At 49.6% G+C, this 18283-nt stretch overlaps 1 protein-coding gene across 1 annotated transcript in view; it reads right to left on the bottom strand.

The window, feature by feature from the left end:
* LOC117356964 (serine/threonine-protein phosphatase PP1-beta catalytic subunit-like) overlaps positions 1-18283 on the bottom strand; it is a 168395-nt gene that overhangs the window by 77169 nt on the left and 72943 nt on the right. Inside the window, 1 exon segment of the mRNA XM_033936984.1 lies at positions 10874-10978. Within this exon segment, the coding sequence (XP_033792875.1) occupies positions 10874-10978 (105 nt within the window).

The raw sequence follows: 18283 nt of genomic DNA, 5'->3' as shown, positions 1-18283 counted from the left end.
GAGAGGTGGGAGACCTGAACCCTACCCTCAAAAATTCTGAAAAATGAGTTTTACCAAGTTCCACAGACAACTCCCGAAGCTCCCATAAGAAATAATGGAGGTGTATTTAGTATCTGTGAAGTGGCTGCCTGCCAGTTCTATGTACCGTTGCTGAATGGAGGAAAAGGATTTTCTGCCTCAGAACCGCTCCAAAATGACCAGACTTGAAGATCTTCGGACTGCCAGTCGGACAGACTCCGACTGTAACCTCCATCCCACGGAACCTCTCCACATGACTGGGGGCGGGAAACGCAGCATGTGCCCTGAAACCCGGAGGGACTTACACAGGATGCATACAGTCTGCACATAAACTCCTGACCAGGTCAGCAGGCAAGCGAGCTCCTAGGGAAATGGACCCCGAATCTGAGAAAGGTGGCTCCACAGGTCCAAAGTTTCTCTGGGAAGCAGTAGTCAATTGCAATTTATTTGATATATTGCATATATAAAACCAAAGTTAAATAAAAGGGAGGGGAACAAGCACAAATGAATTAACAAATGCAACTATACAAACATATCAAGAATATGAAGGAAAAAATATGGATTGGCTACAATTAAATCTGGGGATAGGGGAGAGGAAAGGGATAAAAACATATAAAGGTGTGGGATAAAAATGTGATCATGCTCTATTTTTGCCTGTACCTATGAAATTATGTGCAAAATGCCTGCAAAAAAATAATATGCCTTTAGATGAATCCTGAATGTCAAATATGAACTCTCAGTGCAAAGTCAGAAAGTTAGAGAATTCCAAAGAGTGGGGGCTATGACAGAGAATGAAGAACTCCTGAGTATCAAGGAATAATTGTCTAAATGAAGGGACAACCAATAACTGTTGTTGAGATGATCGAAGAAGTCTTTGTGGAAAATATTGAACCAGAAAACTAAATAAAACAGAAGGAAGACCACTTGATATTTGATGGGAGAGATTATAATATTTGAAAGGAATGCGATAAGAAACAGAAGAATGTGCTCAGCCTTTAAAAGGGGTATAACACAATCAAATTTTGAACAACGCTGAAGCAACTTGACTGCAGTGTTTTGAACTAATTGTAACCTGTGTATGATATTTTGGAAGACCAATAAGGATGATCTTGCAATAATCGAGCTTAAACAATATCAAAGAATGTATAAGAATACAGAGAGCTTTGTTGAAGAAATGAACGAATGGATCAAATTTGGTGGAGAGCATAAAAGGAAGAAGATGCCACCTTAGAAATGTGCGAATAAAAACTTAAGGTATTGTCTATCACAACACCTAAAACTTTGGTTGTTGAAATTTTTAAGGTAACGCCCTTCATGCTGAAATTTAAAGATTCTGTTGATGAATTTCTAGAAGAGAAAAGCATTACCACAGTTTTTTGTGAGTTGACTAAGTTTGTTGAGTTGTAAGCCAATCTGTAATTGTATCCAATTTTGCGGAAACAGATGAGTAAGTTGATAGCAAGTGAGAGTCAAGTGGAAAAATGAGTTGAATGTCATCCGCATAAAAAATATGAACCCTAGAGCCTAAGATGAGAGTAAGGGGTGTAGGAAAAATATTGAAAAGTATTGGTCCTAAAACAGAACTCTGTGGTACACACAAATGAAGTGGATGAGAGCTTGAAAAAGTATTAGAGTGATTAACAGAATATGCACTATCAGTCAGGTACGAATGAAACCATTAAAGGCATAACCTTTAAAGTTTGTTTTTTCCAACAATCAAGAAGAATACCGTATTTTCACGTAGATAACGCGCACACGGGTATAGCACGCGAAAAACACAAATTTATGTACAGAAATTTGTATATACCGCGCACACCCGTATACCGCGCATGCAGCCCGACTCTCCTTTCGCCCGCCCTGACTCTCCTCTGGCCACCCCGACTCTCCTTTCGTCCGCCCCGACTCTCCTCTCCCTCTTGAAGTCCTGTCCCCACCCTGAAAGCCTGATGCCCCCCCGACGTCCGATTCAACCCCCCCGCAGGACCGCTCGCACCCCCACCCCGAAGGACCGCTCGCACGCACTCCCACCCACACCCGCACCCCCACCCTGAAGGACCGCTCGCACCCCCACAGCCTCCCGACCCCCCCATCATGTAGAAGCTCCTACCGGTGTCCTGCTGCTTCCTCTTGGCGGTCCCGACTCCCCAACACGATCGGGGCAAGAGGGAGCTCAAGCCCTCTTGCCCCAGCCAACCGCGGCACCCCTGACACGATCGGGGCAAGAGGGAGCTCAAGCCCTCTTGCCCCAGCCAACCGCGGCACCCCCGACACGATCGGGGCAAGATGGAGCTCAAGCCCTCTTGCCCCAGGTGGGACCTAAGGCTCCCAGGCCTATTCTGATTGGTCCAGGCGCCTTAGGCCCCACCAGTAGACGGAGCTTTGGGACGGATGGGCCAATCCGACCTCATTCTGTCGTTGGCTGCCTGCCGGACAGGCGAGTTTAACTCCCGTCTGTCCGGCCAACTACACAAAGGTACGTGGAAGGGGGGTGGGGGTGTCGTAGGGGTCAGCCAGGGGGGTCGCGGGTCGGCTGGGGGGGGCGGTCGGAGGTTCTTGGGGGGGGTCGTTGGGGGGAGGGGGGTTTGCGTCGAGGGCAGGAGGGCCAGGGATCCCTCCTGCCCGTAATGTAGTGCAGGATGTGGGTCGCCGTGGCCAGGAAGGTTTGGGCTCCCTCCTGGCCTGAACAACTAGCGGGGGGGGGGGGGTGTCGCCAGGGCCAGGAGGACTTGGGCTCCCTCCTGGCCCGATATTGTCGGGGAGTTGGGGAGTCGGGGGGGGCAAGAGGGCTTGAGCTCCCTCTTGCCCCGATCGTGTCGGGGGTGCCGCGGTTGGCTGGGGCAAGAGGGCTTGAGCTCCCTCTTGCCCCGATCGTGTCGGGTGTCGGGACCGCCAAGAGGAAGCAGCAGGACACCGGTAGGAGCTTCTACATGATGGGGGGGGGGGGTCGGGAGGCTGTGGGGGTGCGAGCGGTCCTTCAGGGTGGGGGTGCGAGTGCGTGCGAGCGGTCCTTCGGGGTGGGGGTGCGAGCGGTCCTTCGGGGTGGGGGTACGAGCGGTCCTGCGGGGGGGCGGGTGAATCGGACGTCGGGGGGGGGGAAACTATGTAAAAAAAAATTTGTACAACGCGCCCACGCTTATAACGTGCAAGGGTATGCGCGGTACGTAAAAACCACGTATAACGCGCGCGTTATATGCGAGAAAATACGGTACTGTGGCCCACCATATCGAAAACTGCAGACATATCAAGAGAAAAAAGAACAATGTCATGATTGCTATCCAATATCTGCTTCATATGATTTAAAAATCCTAGTAATGTATGTTCTGTGGAATGGGGTAGATGAAAGCCTATCTGGTGAGGGTGTAATACATTTGTTTTTGAAAAAAATAAATCTGATAGTTGAATAGCAACAAAGCAATGTTACTTACCGTAACAGTTGTTATCCAGGGACAGCAGGCAGCTATTCTCACTAGTGGGTGATGTCATCAGACAGAGCCCCGGTACGGACGTCTCACAAGCACGTGTTGCTTGTAGAAACTTAAAGTTTCTAGATGCCCGCACCGCGCATGCGCCGGTGCCTTCCTACCCGGAGATCCGGGCGTGTCTCCTCAGTTCAGGTAGCTAGCCTGAGAAGCCAACCCAGGGGAGGTGGGTGGGACGTGAGAATAGCTGCCTGCTGTCCCTGGATAACAACTGTTACGGTAAGTAACATTGCTTTATCCCAGGACAAGCAGGCAGGTATTCTCACTAGTGGGTGACCTCCAAGCTAACCTCAGTGGGATGGAGGGGGAGTTGGCGACTTAAGAGAATAAATTTTTCAATACTGTTTGGCCAAACTGTCCATCCCGTCTGGAGAGGGTATCCAGACAATAATGTGAGGTGAATGTGTGAACCGAGGACCAGGTGGCAGCCTTGCAAATTTCCTCGATTGGTGTTGATCTGAGGAATGCTACTGAGGCTGCCATTGCTCTGACCTTATGGGCTGTGACCTTACAAGGAAGTGATAATCCAGCCTGGGCATAGCAGAAAGAGATACAAGCCGCCATCCAATTAGAGATGGTGCGCTTTGATACGGGTCTTCCCAACTTGTTAGGATCGAAGGAGACAAAAAGTTGAGGAGTGGTTCTGTGTGGCTTGGTGCGATCCAGGTAGAAAGCCAAGGCACGTTTGCAGTCTAGAGTGTGAAGGGCCGATTCTCCGTGGTGAGAATGAGGCTTAGGGAAGAATACTGGAAGTACAATGGATTGGTTGAGATGAAATTCGGAGACCACCTTAGGCAGGAATTTCGGGTGAGTGCGGAGGACCACCTTGTCATGGTGGAATACTGTGAATGGTGGGTCCGCCATCAATGCCTGGAGTTCGCTGACTCTGCGAGCGGACGTAAGGGCTACAAGGAAAAGCACTTTCCAGGTGAGATACTTCAGAGGGGCCCTGTTGAGTGGTTCAAACGGGGGCTTCATGAGGTGGGAAAGGACTACATTGAGGTCCCAAACTACTGGGGGTGGTTTGAGAGGAGGGTTAACATGGAAGAGTCCTTTCATAAATCTGGCGACCACCGGATGGGCCGAGAGGGGTTTCCCTTGTAGAGGCTGGTGGAACGCCGCAATAGCGCTCAGGTGGACTCGTATGGATGTGGACTTGAGCCCAGATTGAGATAGGTGTAGGAGATAGTCCAGCACGGAGGATAAGGAAGCTCGCTGAGGTTCCTTTGACTTAGAAACGCACCATGAGGAGAATCTGGTCCATTTCTGGGAGTAGCATTGTCGAGTGGCGGGCTTCCTGGAAGCTTCCAAGACCTCCCTCACTTCTTGTGAGAATTGGTGAGGGGTTACGTTGAGAGGAACCAAGCTGTCAGGTGGAGAGACTGCAGGTTGGGATGAAGCAGTGATCCTTGATGTTGAGTAAGTAGTGAAGGAAACACTGGAAGTGGTACTGGTTCCCTGCTGCTGAGTTGAAGTAGGAGGGAGAACCAAGGTTGTCTGGGCCACCGAGGAGCTATTAGAATCATGGTGGCCCGTTCGAGTTTCAGCTTGACCAGAGTCTTCTGGATCAGCGGGAATGGTGGGAACGCATATAGAAATCGTTTCCCCCAGTTCAGTAGAAAAGCATCTGCCTCGAGGCGATGAGGAGTGTAGATCCTGGAGCAAAACTGAGGCAGTTTGGCGTTGTGGGGAGCCGCAAAGAGGTCTATCTGAGGCGTCCCCCATTGCGTGAAGATTTGGTGAAGGGGGTTGGAATGGAGAGTCCATTCGTGCGGTTGTAGCAGACGGCTTAGTTTGTCTGCTAAGACGTTGTTCTCCCCCTGGATGTATACTGCTCTGAGTAGGGCGTTGTGGCGCACCGCCCAGTCCCAGACTCGTAGAGCTTCCTGGCAAAGGAGGGCCGAGCCCGTGCCTCCTTGCTTGTTGATATAATACATGGCGGCCTGATTGTCTGTGCGAATGAGGATTACCATGTCGTGGAGTCGGTGTTGGAAAGCTTGGAGCGCATTGAAGATGGCTCTGAGTTCCAATAGATTGATTTGGTGTAGTCTTTCCGCACTGGTCCAGAATCCTTGGGTGCGGAGACCCTCCAGGTGGGCCCCCCATGCGTAATTCGACGAATCGGTTGTGAGAACTTTCTGATGGGGGGGGAGAGTGCATCAGCAAACCTCTGGATAGATTCGAAGAGGTCATCCACCAAAGTAGAGACTGCCGAAGGGCAGGTGTGACTACGATGCGTTTGGACAGTGGATCGGATGTCTGATTCCACTGTGATGCCAGGGTCCACTGGGGGATCCTGAGGTGGAGTCTGGCAAAGGGTGTCACGTGTACTGTGGAGGCCATATGGCCCAGCAGCACCATCAGTTGTCTCGCCGGTAGGGTTTGGCGAGTAGCCACCGACTGGCAGAGATGAAGAAGAGACTCCATGCGTTGCCGGGGCAGGAATGCTCGGAGTCGGGTGGTGTCCAGGACCGCTCCGATGAAGGGGAGGGACTGGGTGGGTTGTAGATGAGACTTGGAGAAGTTGATCTCGAAGCCCAAATTCTGGAGGAAGTAGGTTGTAGCCAAGGCCGCCGAAGTGACCTCTGGGGCTGACGGGGCCTTGATGAGCCAGTCGTCGAGGTATGGAAACACCTGTAGACCCCTGTCCCGGAGTGCTGCGGCCACTACCACCAGGCACTTTGTGAAGACTCTGGGGGACGAAGATAGGCCGAATGGTAGCACTCGATACTGTAGGTGCAGATTTCCCACCCGAAATCTGAGGAACTTTCGGGAGGCCGGGTGAATGGGGATGTGAGTGTAGGCCTCCTTGAGATCCAGGGAGCATAACCAGTCGTTCTGCTCGAGGAGGGGGTATAGAGAAGCCAAAGTCAACATGCGGAACTTCTCTTTGACCAGGAACTTGTTGAGGGCCCGAAGGTCTAAAATGGGTCGCAGGTCGCCCGTTTTCTTCGGGACGAGGAAGTACCGGGAGTAAAACCCTCGGTTCAATTGGTCTGACGGGACCGGCTCGACAGCCCGAAGCTGAAGTAAGGTTTGGACTTCCTGAAGAAGAAGGGCGGTCTGCGTCGAGATTGAAGGATACTCTCTTGGAGGATGGTCCGGGGGGACCCGGTGGAATTGAAGAGAGTATCCTTCTCTTATGATGGAGAGGACCCATAGGTCCGTGGTTATGGCCTCCCATCGGTGGTAAAAAAGATGGAGGCGGCCCCCTATGGGAGAGGCCGAGGTTATGCTCCCGGGAGGGGCGTCAAAAGGGCTGGGGAGCCTTAGGTACAGCCGGTGGCTGGAGTTTTTGCTGAGACTTCTGGGGAGGTTGTCTCTTCGCAGGCTGTCTCGCAGCAGGCGTTTGTCTGGGCATGTAACGCCGCTGGTAAATCAGGGGTGGCCTGGAAGGTCGAGACTGTTGAGGTTTGGGTTTGGGCCGTAGGATGGATTGAAAGGATTTTTCATGATCCGACAGCTTCTTGGTAACAGTTTCGATAGACTCATCGAACAGGTCAGCTCCAGCGCATGGTACGTTGGCGAGTCTGTCCTGTAGGTTGGGATCCATATCGATAGTACGGAGCCAGGCCAGGCGACGCATGGCTACCGTGCTTGCGGCGGCGCGTGCCGAGAGTTCGAATGCATCGAAGGAGGATTGCATCAGCTGGAGGCGTAATTGGGAGAGGGAGGCTACCACTTCCTCGAACTCGAATCGAGCTTGGTTGTCTATGAACGGAGTGAACTTGCGGAGCACCGGCAAGAAGAACTCCAGATAGGAAGAGAAAAAGAAGTTGTAGTTTAGCACCCGTGACGCCATCATGGAGTTTTGGTAGAATTTTCTACCAAATTTGTCCATCGTTCTCCCCTCTCGGCCCGGCGGTACAGAGGCGTAGACCTGGGAGGGGTGAGAGCGTTTAAGGGAGGACTCGACCAGTAGGGATTGGTGGGAGAGTTGAGGGCCCTCGAACCCTTTATGGTGCACGATGCGGTATCGAGCATCGAGTTTGCTGGGGATCGCCGGTATGGAATACGGCGTTTCGAAGCACTGCATGAAGGTCTGGTCCAGTAATTTATGCAAGGGGAGCCGAAGCGACTCCGTTGGAGGGTTAGGTAAATGCATGGTGTCCAGATACTCTTTGGAGTATCTGGAGCCCGTGTCAAGGGTCACATCCAGATCATCCGCCATTTGTCGGAGGAATGATGAGAAGGACAATTGTTCCGCCAGCGTCGGTCTGTGGGACGGGCTGGAGGAGGATGAGGCCTCCAGGTCCGTGGACATCGGGGAGTGACAAGGAGAATCGGGCACCGGTGTCTCCTCGTACTCCGGCCCCCTCGGAGGGGACACCTCTGATGAGGAGTATCCCCTACGTTGCAGTTTTTTCTGCGGTGACACCTCCGAATGGCGTGAGGAGTGCCAGGATGAGTGTCTCGATCGGTGCCCGTCTCGGTGGCGGGACGGGGATCGGGATCGTCTGTGCATCGCATGGTCTCCCGAGGCCCCCAAGTGGATAGGGCTGGAAGCGGTGGATCGTAACTGGGTTTGCGATGCGGGTTCTTGCGATGCTACCCAAGTCTGGTAAGGAGTACGGAAGAACTCTTCCTGACTATGCCCAGGGCTTCGAGTATCGATCGGAGGTCTGGTCCCATGTTGGCGCGGAGGCGTAATGGGTTCTAATGGCGGCATATCGGTAAGCGAGGCTTGCCGCGTGGGCATCGCCGCCCTCCCCCGTTCGTCCTCGTCGGTTGTCGAGGTCGAACGGTGTGGGGGAGGGGGAGGGGGCGGACCGCCCCTTTGGATCGGTACCGGGAGGTCACCCTGTATGGCAGCGATGAGCCCGGGTCCGATGGTCTGCATGAGCTCAACGAATTGAGCTTCCAGCACGGACCGTAGCGAAGCCGATAAGGAGGGATCCGCACCGAAAGGGGGTCCTCCTGCACGGACATCGCGCTCCTTCGAGGCCGAGTGCTTCTGCTTAGTAGCTTTCGGCACTTTGATGACCATTGGTGGCACTGTGGAAGGAAGAGGTACCTGAACCGAGGAGACCGGGGCAGGCACCGACGTCGAGCTCGTGGATGGTGTCGGGGCGAGCGATGCCGGTTTCACCACGCTCGATGCAGGAGGGGTCGATGCCGGTTTTGCCCGAACCGGGGAGGTATCGGATGAAGTGGAGGCTGAGGGATCCTTAGCTGCGTCCATCTTGAACATCGATTCCCACAATAGGCAACGCCGCTTGAATGAGCGTGCCGTAAGGGTAGAGCAAGGCCTGCACGATTTCGGAATGTGGTCAGGGCCCAAACACTGCAAACAGCGCCAGTGAGGGTCCGTGAGTGAAATCGCGCGTTGGCACTTGCTGCACTTTTTAAACCCGGTGATTGGCTGGGACATAGGCCGGAAAATCTCCGCCGCGAGGTCGAAGCCAGTGGGCCTGAGCCACGTGGCCGGCCCGTTCGACCCGCCGGAGGAAATAATCTTCTTTTTTTTTTTTTTTTTTTTTTTTTTTAAGAAAAGAAAAGAACTGTTAACTGTAATTAAAAGAAAGCGAAAACGCGGACAAGGAAGGCAAATTTAACTGAATTCAGCTAGCACATGATGAAGTTGAACTTCTCAGCTCCGCGGAAAAGAAAGAACTGAGGAGACACGCCCGGATCTCCGGGTAGGAAGGCACCGGCGCATGCGCGGTGCGGGCATCTAGAAACTTTAAGTTTCTACAAGCAACACGTGCTTGTGAGACGTCCGTACCGGGGCTCTGTCTGATGACATCACCCACTAGTGAGAATACCTGCCTGCTTGTCCTGGGATAACTGCTTTTTCTACAATTTTGGAGACAATGGCAAATTAGAGTTAAGTCTGTAATTGGTCACAATATTGGGATCAGAATTATGATTCTTCAGCAGAGGAGTAACTGCGTCCTTTCCTCTGGCAGAGGACACCAAAAGGGGTCTCAAGGCACTGAAACCACCTAATAAAACAAACTTTAAGAGACCAAAATAAGAAAAAGAAGCAGAGCAGATCAGAAGACTTCTGCACAGATTGCTTGCAGAAATTGAAACTGCAGGGGTTCTTAACTCTCTCTCTAAGGTAGGAGGAGCACATGCTCAGAAAAGTGTTTGGATTTCTGTAACTCCTAGATTGCAGGAAGGGATTGAAAACCGATGTTTAATTACTTAAAAGGTGTTAATATAGAACTAAACCTTTTCCAGATAAAGGAAATGGTAATAAAACTAGAGGGCACGAATTGAGGCAGACTTGGGAGTAATATTAGCAAATTCTTTTTCATGGAGAGGGTGTGGATGCCTGGAATGCCCCCCCAAGGGAGGTGATAGAGATTAAAACGGTGACTGAATTCAAAAGAGCATGGGATGAACACAAAGGATCTCTAATTTAAAAAATGAATGGTATAAAACAAACTTAAGGCTGGTAACTGGGCAATCCTTTATGGTCTGTGTCCCATATATGGTGATTTGGTTTAGGATGAGCTAGGGAGGATTTTGATGGAAGCTCTACTGTGAGGATGGTTAGGATAGGTTGGGGTGGGCTTCAATGACAACTCCAGCAATGGGAACCTGAAAACGGTATTGGGTGGATTTCTATGGTCTATTGTCCATAAATATTAAAGAAAAAAACAATTTTACCATGAATGTATAATGAGTGTGATTATTAGGCACACTGGATAGACCATTCAGGTCTTTATCTGCTGTTAGGGACGTAGCAGAACATTTTTGTTTTAATTAAAATCTTCACCCTGGGAAGAAAATTGCAAGATATAAGAAACTGTATGGTATGATGGTTATCTTGAGACATTCAAGGAAAAAATGGGAACACACACAGATGAGCAAGGTAAGCGCTTATACAAGGATATACTGGACTTTGAACACCACTACCAAGCACAATGTAATGAGAACATGATGAGAAACTACATCTGGGGGCCGATTCATGACTTACGATATAATCACAAATCTCGAAAAACTACTCGCCTTAAATCTTCTGTGGTCAGCTTTGTATTACATCACTATAAATACATGTTAATTGTGATTCATATGTTGCTTTTTATGACTTTATAAGAATGAAAAGATGAAAATTTGGCATTTTCACATTTTAAATAGGTAAACTGCAAACTTTTTATGGAAACAAACATTTTCTATACATTTTAGAAATGAACAAATAGAAAATTACACTGCCCAGGAACATGTTACATAGTGTTATATGCAACATGCTGTAATTCCCAGGGGCCATGTTATGTAAATTTTTCTCATTGTTCTAATTTTTAGGTTTCAAAATGAAATCCTGAGGTAATTTATATAAAACAAACTAATCTACACAAAGCACAAGAATTTTGCATTATAAATGACTATATCTGAGAGGGTATTTCTTATAGGTAGTAGTTGCCTACCTCCATGACAACAGAAGATTTTCTCATCCACAATGGCTGCAATAGGCAGACAGTTAAAACAGTCTGTGAAAGTCTTCCAAAGCTTTATGTTAAATCGTCGTTTGCCTGTAAAAGAAACCAATGCAAAGAGCTCCTGAATTATATAATCGAAAAGGGGTCATATACTCTCAATCATCATATATAGTAATAATAGAGGAGGAGCATTACCACCACCATAAACTTTTCAAGTTGATAGGGCATTGAAATGAAAACCAGTCTAAATATATTTTCTTCAAAGGTCTACTGTACATATATTGGAGTTTCCACATTTGCACATAATCAACTTAATTCCATATAAAGCTATTAGAAGAAGCTAACACTGCTGTCTTGAGAGGACACTTATGACAAGTAAGGTGAAATTTGTTCTTACCTGTTAATTTCCTTTCTTTGGGCCCTGCTAGATCCACTATCAGCAGATAGAGGCAGACATTTGAAAATTCTGACATCAGTATAACAGGTAGTTCACCCAGGAAACATTCCAGTGTTCTAATGCCAAATCCATTCAACAGAGACCAAAAGAGAGAGAGAAAAAAAGAAAGAGAACCAAGCTGAATCCAGAAGAGGGTGTTACTTTTGTGATAACCCGATTATACAGGCAGTCCCTGGGTTAAGAACGAGTTACGGTTTTTTAAAGTTGTTCTTAAGTCGGATTTATATGTAACTCAGAACTTGTAGATTTTAAAATTCTTTCTGCTTACCTCTGCTTCCAGCTGACAAAAGGGCCAACTGTCCCTACCAGTGTTCCCTCTAAGGCAGGAGTCCCACAAGCGGGCTGACAGCTGGGCCACAAGAGAACTGCTGGCAATGGAGACTCACTCAGTGAAGGGCTACAGCAAAATGGCAGCCCCCTTCACTGAGTACAGAACGCTAGGCATGGCCCAGCATGTCTTTTCCCTTCTCTCCATGCCAGTCCGATGTCAACCACATTTCCCGTCACACTGAAAAGTAATTCAGTAACGTTGCCTGCAGCTCCCCTTCCTGCAATTTCCTGATTCTGCCGGATGGACCAAGGCAGACGGAAAGCAGGAAGGGAAGCTGCAGGCATCTGAAGGGAAACGCATCTCCAAAAACAGAGGAAAGGACCCCTGCAATACCAAGCCCTCAGCATCCAAAAGCTGACGCGCCAATGTAATGGCGACCAGAAAAACAGTCTTCAGCATCGTCCAAGAGGGTAACATAACAAAGGAGTTCAAAAGACACCTTAGCAAGGCTAGACAATACCCAGTTAAGGTCCCATGAAGGGAAAGGGTTCTCAACTGGTGATCAGACACGAAGAGCTCCCTTCAAGAGTCTAGTGACATTAGGATGAGATGCCAAGGAAAACCGACGATTCTGAAACAGGAGAGTCCAGCCAAATGGACTTGAAGAGAAGCCACTATAAGGCCTGCATCCAAACTAGCCTGAAGAAAGGCGAGAATTAGCAAGATCGGAGCTGAATAAGGGTCTACCTGGACTTGTGCACACCAGCTGTAGAAGGCCTTCCACACATGTAGAATAAGTCTAAACCGCAGACGACTTAGTAAACTTAAGAAGCGTATGAACAACCAGGTCAGAATATTCTGTCACTCTAAGGCTGTGCGCTCATTAATTTGCTTACCAAAGAAGTCAGACTTACCGGCCTGTAATTCCCTACTTTTTCCTTACTTCCACTTTTGTGGAGAAGGACCACATCCTCCCTTCTCCAGTCCTTCGGTACCACTCCTGACTCTAGAGACTCATTGAAAAGGTCAGTCAGAAGAGCTACCAGAATTCCCTAAGTTCCTTCATAACCCTAGGATGTACACCATCCGGCTCCATCGCTTTGTCTACCTTTATTTTAGCTAGTTACTCATGGACACAACACTCTGAAAATCGAACAGGGTGTATTACTCCTCCATCCCTATTCATGTTTATGAGCGCTTCAGCTGTGAACACAGAACAGAAATATTTGTTAAGCAATTCAGCCTTTTCTTTATAAGCTTCTACATATTCCTCCCCTTCACCGTTGAGTCTCACAATGCCATTTTTGCACTTCTTCCTATCACTAATATATCTAAAAAAAATGTCTCGTCTCCCTGTTTTACTATGTCAGCTACTTTTTCTTCTATTTGAATCTTTGCTTTCCTGACTACATGACCAGCCACTCTTAACTTTTCCAGATATTTTTGCCTGTCTTCCTCTTTCTGTGATCTTTTGTAGTTTATGAAAGCTAACCTCTTATTCCTTACCTTCTCAGCTACTACTTTTAAGAACCAAAGCGGCCTTCTTTTCCTCTTACTTTTATTTACTTGCCTCACAAAAAGGTTTGTCGCCCTTACAATAATAATAACAACTTTATTTTGTATACCGCAATACCAGAAGCAGTTCAGAGCGGATTACAGAGGAAGAGACTGTACATAGATAGCGAAGTTACAGAGAATAATGTCAATTACATTGGTAGGAAGATTCAATTACATTAGTGAGTTGAGAGTGGTTAGGTAATACCGGAAATAGGTCAGTTATGCAATAAGTCTATCAGAGATACAACAAGGCAGGGAGGAGTCAGAGAAATATGTCAGAGATAGGTTTTGATTGATTTCCTGAAGGCTTAGTAGGAGGGCGTATTTGAAATGAGGGTGGTTAGACATTTATTCCATTTGCCAGCTTGGAATGACAATGTTCTATCAAGGGATCTCTTGTAGATACAGCCCTTCAGGGAGGGGAAGGCAAACAGATAGGTATTACGTAGCTGGAGGTGCCTGGAAATATAAAATGGTGCAAAAGGTAGATCAGGGATGAGCCAGTTTTGCCCACCGCATTTCCACTCCTTCCAGACATTCCCATCCAGACAATAATTCCTTGGTGTAAACTCCCATCCAAACAAAGTTAATTTTTAAAAAGTCTAGAACCTTTATAAGCCCTCTCTATACCCATCTTAATATTAAACCGTGCCAGATGATCACCCACTGTAACATAAGAAACACTTTCCACGCTTGTAAGCACTAAGTCCTGTATGGCCCCCATCCCGTGTAGGTTCCATTACCAACTGCTGGAACATTTCTCCTTGTAGAGAATCCAGAATCTCCCTAATTCTAGAACAGTGCTCTTCAACCTTTTTACACCCGTGGACCAGCAGAAATAAAACAATTATTTTGTGGACCGGCAAACTATTAAGACTGAAATTTAAAAAAACCATTTCCACCCTGTCTCCGCAAACCATCTGATCCCATCTGCACAAGCTTCAGTTATGATTTTATATTGAACGTATTTTATTAAAGTATAAAAAGAATGATATTCTGAACAATTGTGATTTTATAAATACAAATATACAGAGCACGGACCAACAAAATCCCTGTCTCCCCTCCCCTTCACATATAATAATAATTTATTTCTTATATACCGCTATACCGTGAAGTTCGAAGAGGTTTACAATAAAGATACATTTTGACAATACATGTGATACAAACGGTTTACAATAAAGATACGTTTAGTCAGTACATGGGATGAAAGTGGCTTACAATAAAGCACAGTTACTTACCGTAACAGGTGTTATCCAGGGACAGCAGGCATATATTCTCACATGTGGGCGTCGTCATCTACGGAGCCCCAGCGCAGACAGCTTTTCAAGCAAACCTGATTAAAGTTTCAAGTTTGCTATGCTGCACCACGCATGTGCATGCCTTCTTGCCCACTAGAGGGCGCATCCCCACCTCGTGGTCCTCAGTTCCATAGCCAGCAAAGAAGCCATCCCCGGGGAGGAGGGCGGGTTGTGAGAATATATGCCTGCTGTCCCTGGATAACACCTGTTACGGTAAGTAACTGTGCTTTATCCCAGGACAAGCAGGCATGATATTCTCACATGTGGGTGACCTCCAAGCCAACCAAAAAAGGGGCAGGTGGGAGGATGGCAATTTAGGAAAACAGATTTTTGCAAAACTGACTGGCCAAACCGGCCGTCCCTCCCTGGATAACGTATCCAGGCAATAGTGGGAGGTGAAAGTATGAACCGAAGACCAAGTGGCAGCCTTGCAGATGTCCTCCACCGGAGTAGACCGGAGGAAAGCAACAGAAGCTGCCATCGCTTATGTCCCGTGACCCGACCATGCAGCTCGAGACCAGCCTGAGCGTAGCAAAAAAGAAATACAAGCAGCCAACCAGTTGGACAAGGTGCGCTTGGAAACAGGACGTCCCAACCGATTAGGATCAAAGGACAAAAATAATTGAGGAACCTTCCGATGAGACTCGGTGCGTTGAAGATAAAAACCAACGCCCTCTTACAGTCAAGCGTGTGAAGCGTCGCCTCACCAGGATGAGAGTGGGGCTTCGGGAAGAACACGAAGAACAATGGACTGATTGAGTGTGGAAATCAGACACAACCTTAGGTAAAAACTTTGGATGGGTGCGAAGAACCACCTTGTCATGAATGGAACACAGTAAAAGGCAGGTCTGCACCAAAAGCCTGCAACTCACTAATCCGACGCGACGGACGTGAGTGTCAAGTAAAAAGATCACCCTTCCAAGTGAGAAACTTAAGATGAATTTGTCATAGGCTCAAAAGGAGGCTTCATCAGCTGAGCTCAAGACCACATTAAGATCCCAAACCACAGGAGGAGGTTTCAGAGGAGAATTAACATTCACTAGCCCTCATGAAACGAATCACCAGAGGAGAAGAGAGAGAGATCGACCCTCGAGATGCCGATGGAAAGCAGCAATAGCACTAAGATGCACCCGAATAGAAGTCGTCTTCAGCCCAGACTTGGACAAATGCAACAAATACTCCAGAACCGAGGACACCGGAACCGAACTCGGATCCAGATGGTGCGAAGAACACCAGGATGAAAATCTTGTCCACTTCTGGGAATAACAAAGCCGAGTCGAGACCTTGCGCGAGGGCTTCCAACACCTCCCTGACCGACTGAGAAACAGAAACCGAAGTCAAGGGGAAAGGAACCAAGCCGTCAGATGTAAGGACTGAGATTGGGATGCAACAGCGAACCCCGACTCTGAGACAGCAGAGAGGGAAAAACAGGCAGAAGTAGAGGCTCCCTGACACTGAGTTGAAAGGAGCAGGGAGAACCAGTGCTGACGAGGCCAACGAGGCGCAATGAGAATCATAGTGGCTCTGGTCGACTTGAGATGTACCACGTCTCAAGATCAGAGGGAAAGGAGGAAACGCATAAAGGAAACCTCCCTCCCCAGTTGAGAAGAAAGGCATCGGTCTCGAGACGGTCCGGGGAGTACATCCGAGAACAATAGAGGGGCAGTTTGTGAGTCTCCGGGGAGGCAAACAGATCCACCTGAAGAGTCCCCCAGCGGTCGAAGACCTCTTGCAGAACTCGGGAGTTTAGCGACCATTCGTGCGGCTGGAGAAGATGACTGAGTTTGTCGGCCAGACAATTCTTCTCTCCCTGAATGTAAACCGCCCACAGGAAGATGTTCTGGGAGACCGCCCATTCCCAAAGGCGCAGGGCTTCCCGGCACAGGGACCAAGAGCCCGTCCCCCCTTGCTTGTTTACATAATACATTGCCACTTGGTTGTCCATCCTTACGAGGACTACCTGATCGTGCAGCAGGTGGCAGAACGCTCGAGCTGCCAGAAAGATGGCACGAAGCTCCAACACATTGATGTGACAAAGACGGTCCTCCGCTGACCATAGACCTTGAGTCCGCAGACCGTCGAGATGAGCCCCCCACGCGTACTCCGAAGAGTCCGTGGTCAGGACCTTGCGATGCGGAGGGACGAGAAAGAGCAAACCTCCGGAAAGATTGGAAGAGTTGGTCCACCAACGGAGCGAGCGTCTCAAGGAAGGAGTCACCGTTACAGGAAAGGAGAGCGGGTCTCGATCCTGACGCCACTGGGAGGCCAAGGTCCACTGAGGGAGTCTCAGGTGCAATCGGGCGAATGGTGTGACATGAACCGTCGACGCCATGTGGCCAAGTAGAATCATCAGACGGTGTGCTGAGACGGAGCGCTGCAGCGAAATCTGATGGCACAGTCGAAGCAGAGCCTCCAGCCTCGGAGGGGGGAGGAACGCACGAAGGCGAACCGTGTCCAGCACGGCCCCGATAAACTGAAGGGATTGAGCAGGGCACAGCTGCGATTTGGGAAAGTTCACCTCGAACCCCAGACGTTGAAGGAAGATGATAGTCTGTTGGGTCGCTGAGATAACCCCCTCCCTGGATGACGCCTTGATCAGACGCCAGCCCGAAAGGGAGGACCCGATACTGAAGGTGCAACTCTCCCACCTGGAACCGTAAGAACTTGCGGAAGACGGGATGCACCGGAACATGAGTATACGCTTCCTTCAAGTCTAGGGAGCACATCCAGTCCCCTTCCTCCAACAGAGGGTAGAGAACCGGAAGCGACAACATACGGAACTTCTCCCGGACCAGGCACTTGTTGAGCTTCCGGAGGTCCAAAATGGGCGTAAGTCCCCGGTCTTCTTTGGGACCAAAAGTAACGGGAGTAGAACCCCCGCCCCCGTTGTTTTGGAGGGACCGGCTCTACCGCCCGAAGGCTCAACAAGGCCCTGGCTTCCGAGAGTAGAAGAGGAAGCTGGGCTCGATTACAAGGAAATGCCCCTGGCGGTTGTTCCGGTGGCGCTGCTGAGAAGTTCAGCGAGTAACCCTCGGAGATGATACGGAGTAGAGAATGACACGGGGAGCGATCCCCGCAGCGAACCGCTGCGTGGCTGCGGGTTATGGTGACCTCATTAGCAAATCGCCGCAGACGCGGGGACAAATCCTTTCACCGACCGCAAAAACGTGAATAGATTTGTCCCCGAGGCCAATGTCCCCCCCTCTAGGAACCGCAATTTACCTGTGTTTTCACCGTGCTCCTCATTTGTCAGATCAACCATTCCTGCCAATAGAACCCTCCCCCCCCCCGACGATCGCCCTCACTGGTAGGAGGGTGCCCACTCCTCCTGCCGGCCACCCCCAACGGCCCCCTATATCGCCAATAGGAGGGTGCCCAACCCCCTCCTGCCGGTCCCTCCCCTAACAAACCCCACCATCCCGAAACACCACCCTTAGTCTTACTTTCCAAGTTGGACCGGACCGCTCCTCGCTCGTCTGGCCAGCAGGCCTGCCTCCGTCCAAATGAGGCGGGCCCGCCCCTCCCCTCCCCTGCCTAACCCACAGGATCCTAGGGCCTGATTGGCCCAAGCACCTAAGGCCCTCCTATAGCGGGGAGTGGCTTTAGGTGCCTAGACCAATCAGGCCTAGGATCCTGGGGTTGGGGCAGGTAGGGGCGGGCCCGCCTCATTTGGACGGAGGACAAGCTGCTGCCATACGGTGAAGGAGGCCGTCCGGTCCAACTTGGAAAGTAAGACTAAGGGGTTCCGGGGGGGGGGGGGTTGTTGGGGGGGGGTCCAGCAGGAGGGGTTGGGTACCCTCCTGCCGCGATCTTAG

This window comes from Geotrypetes seraphini, chromosome 3, assembly GCF_902459505.1.
Source record: "Geotrypetes seraphini chromosome 3, aGeoSer1.1, whole genome shotgun sequence".
Lineage (NCBI taxonomy): Eukaryota > Metazoa > Chordata > Amphibia > Gymnophiona > Dermophiidae > Geotrypetes > Geotrypetes seraphini.
This window is presented reverse-complemented; position numbering and strand designations above follow the sequence as displayed.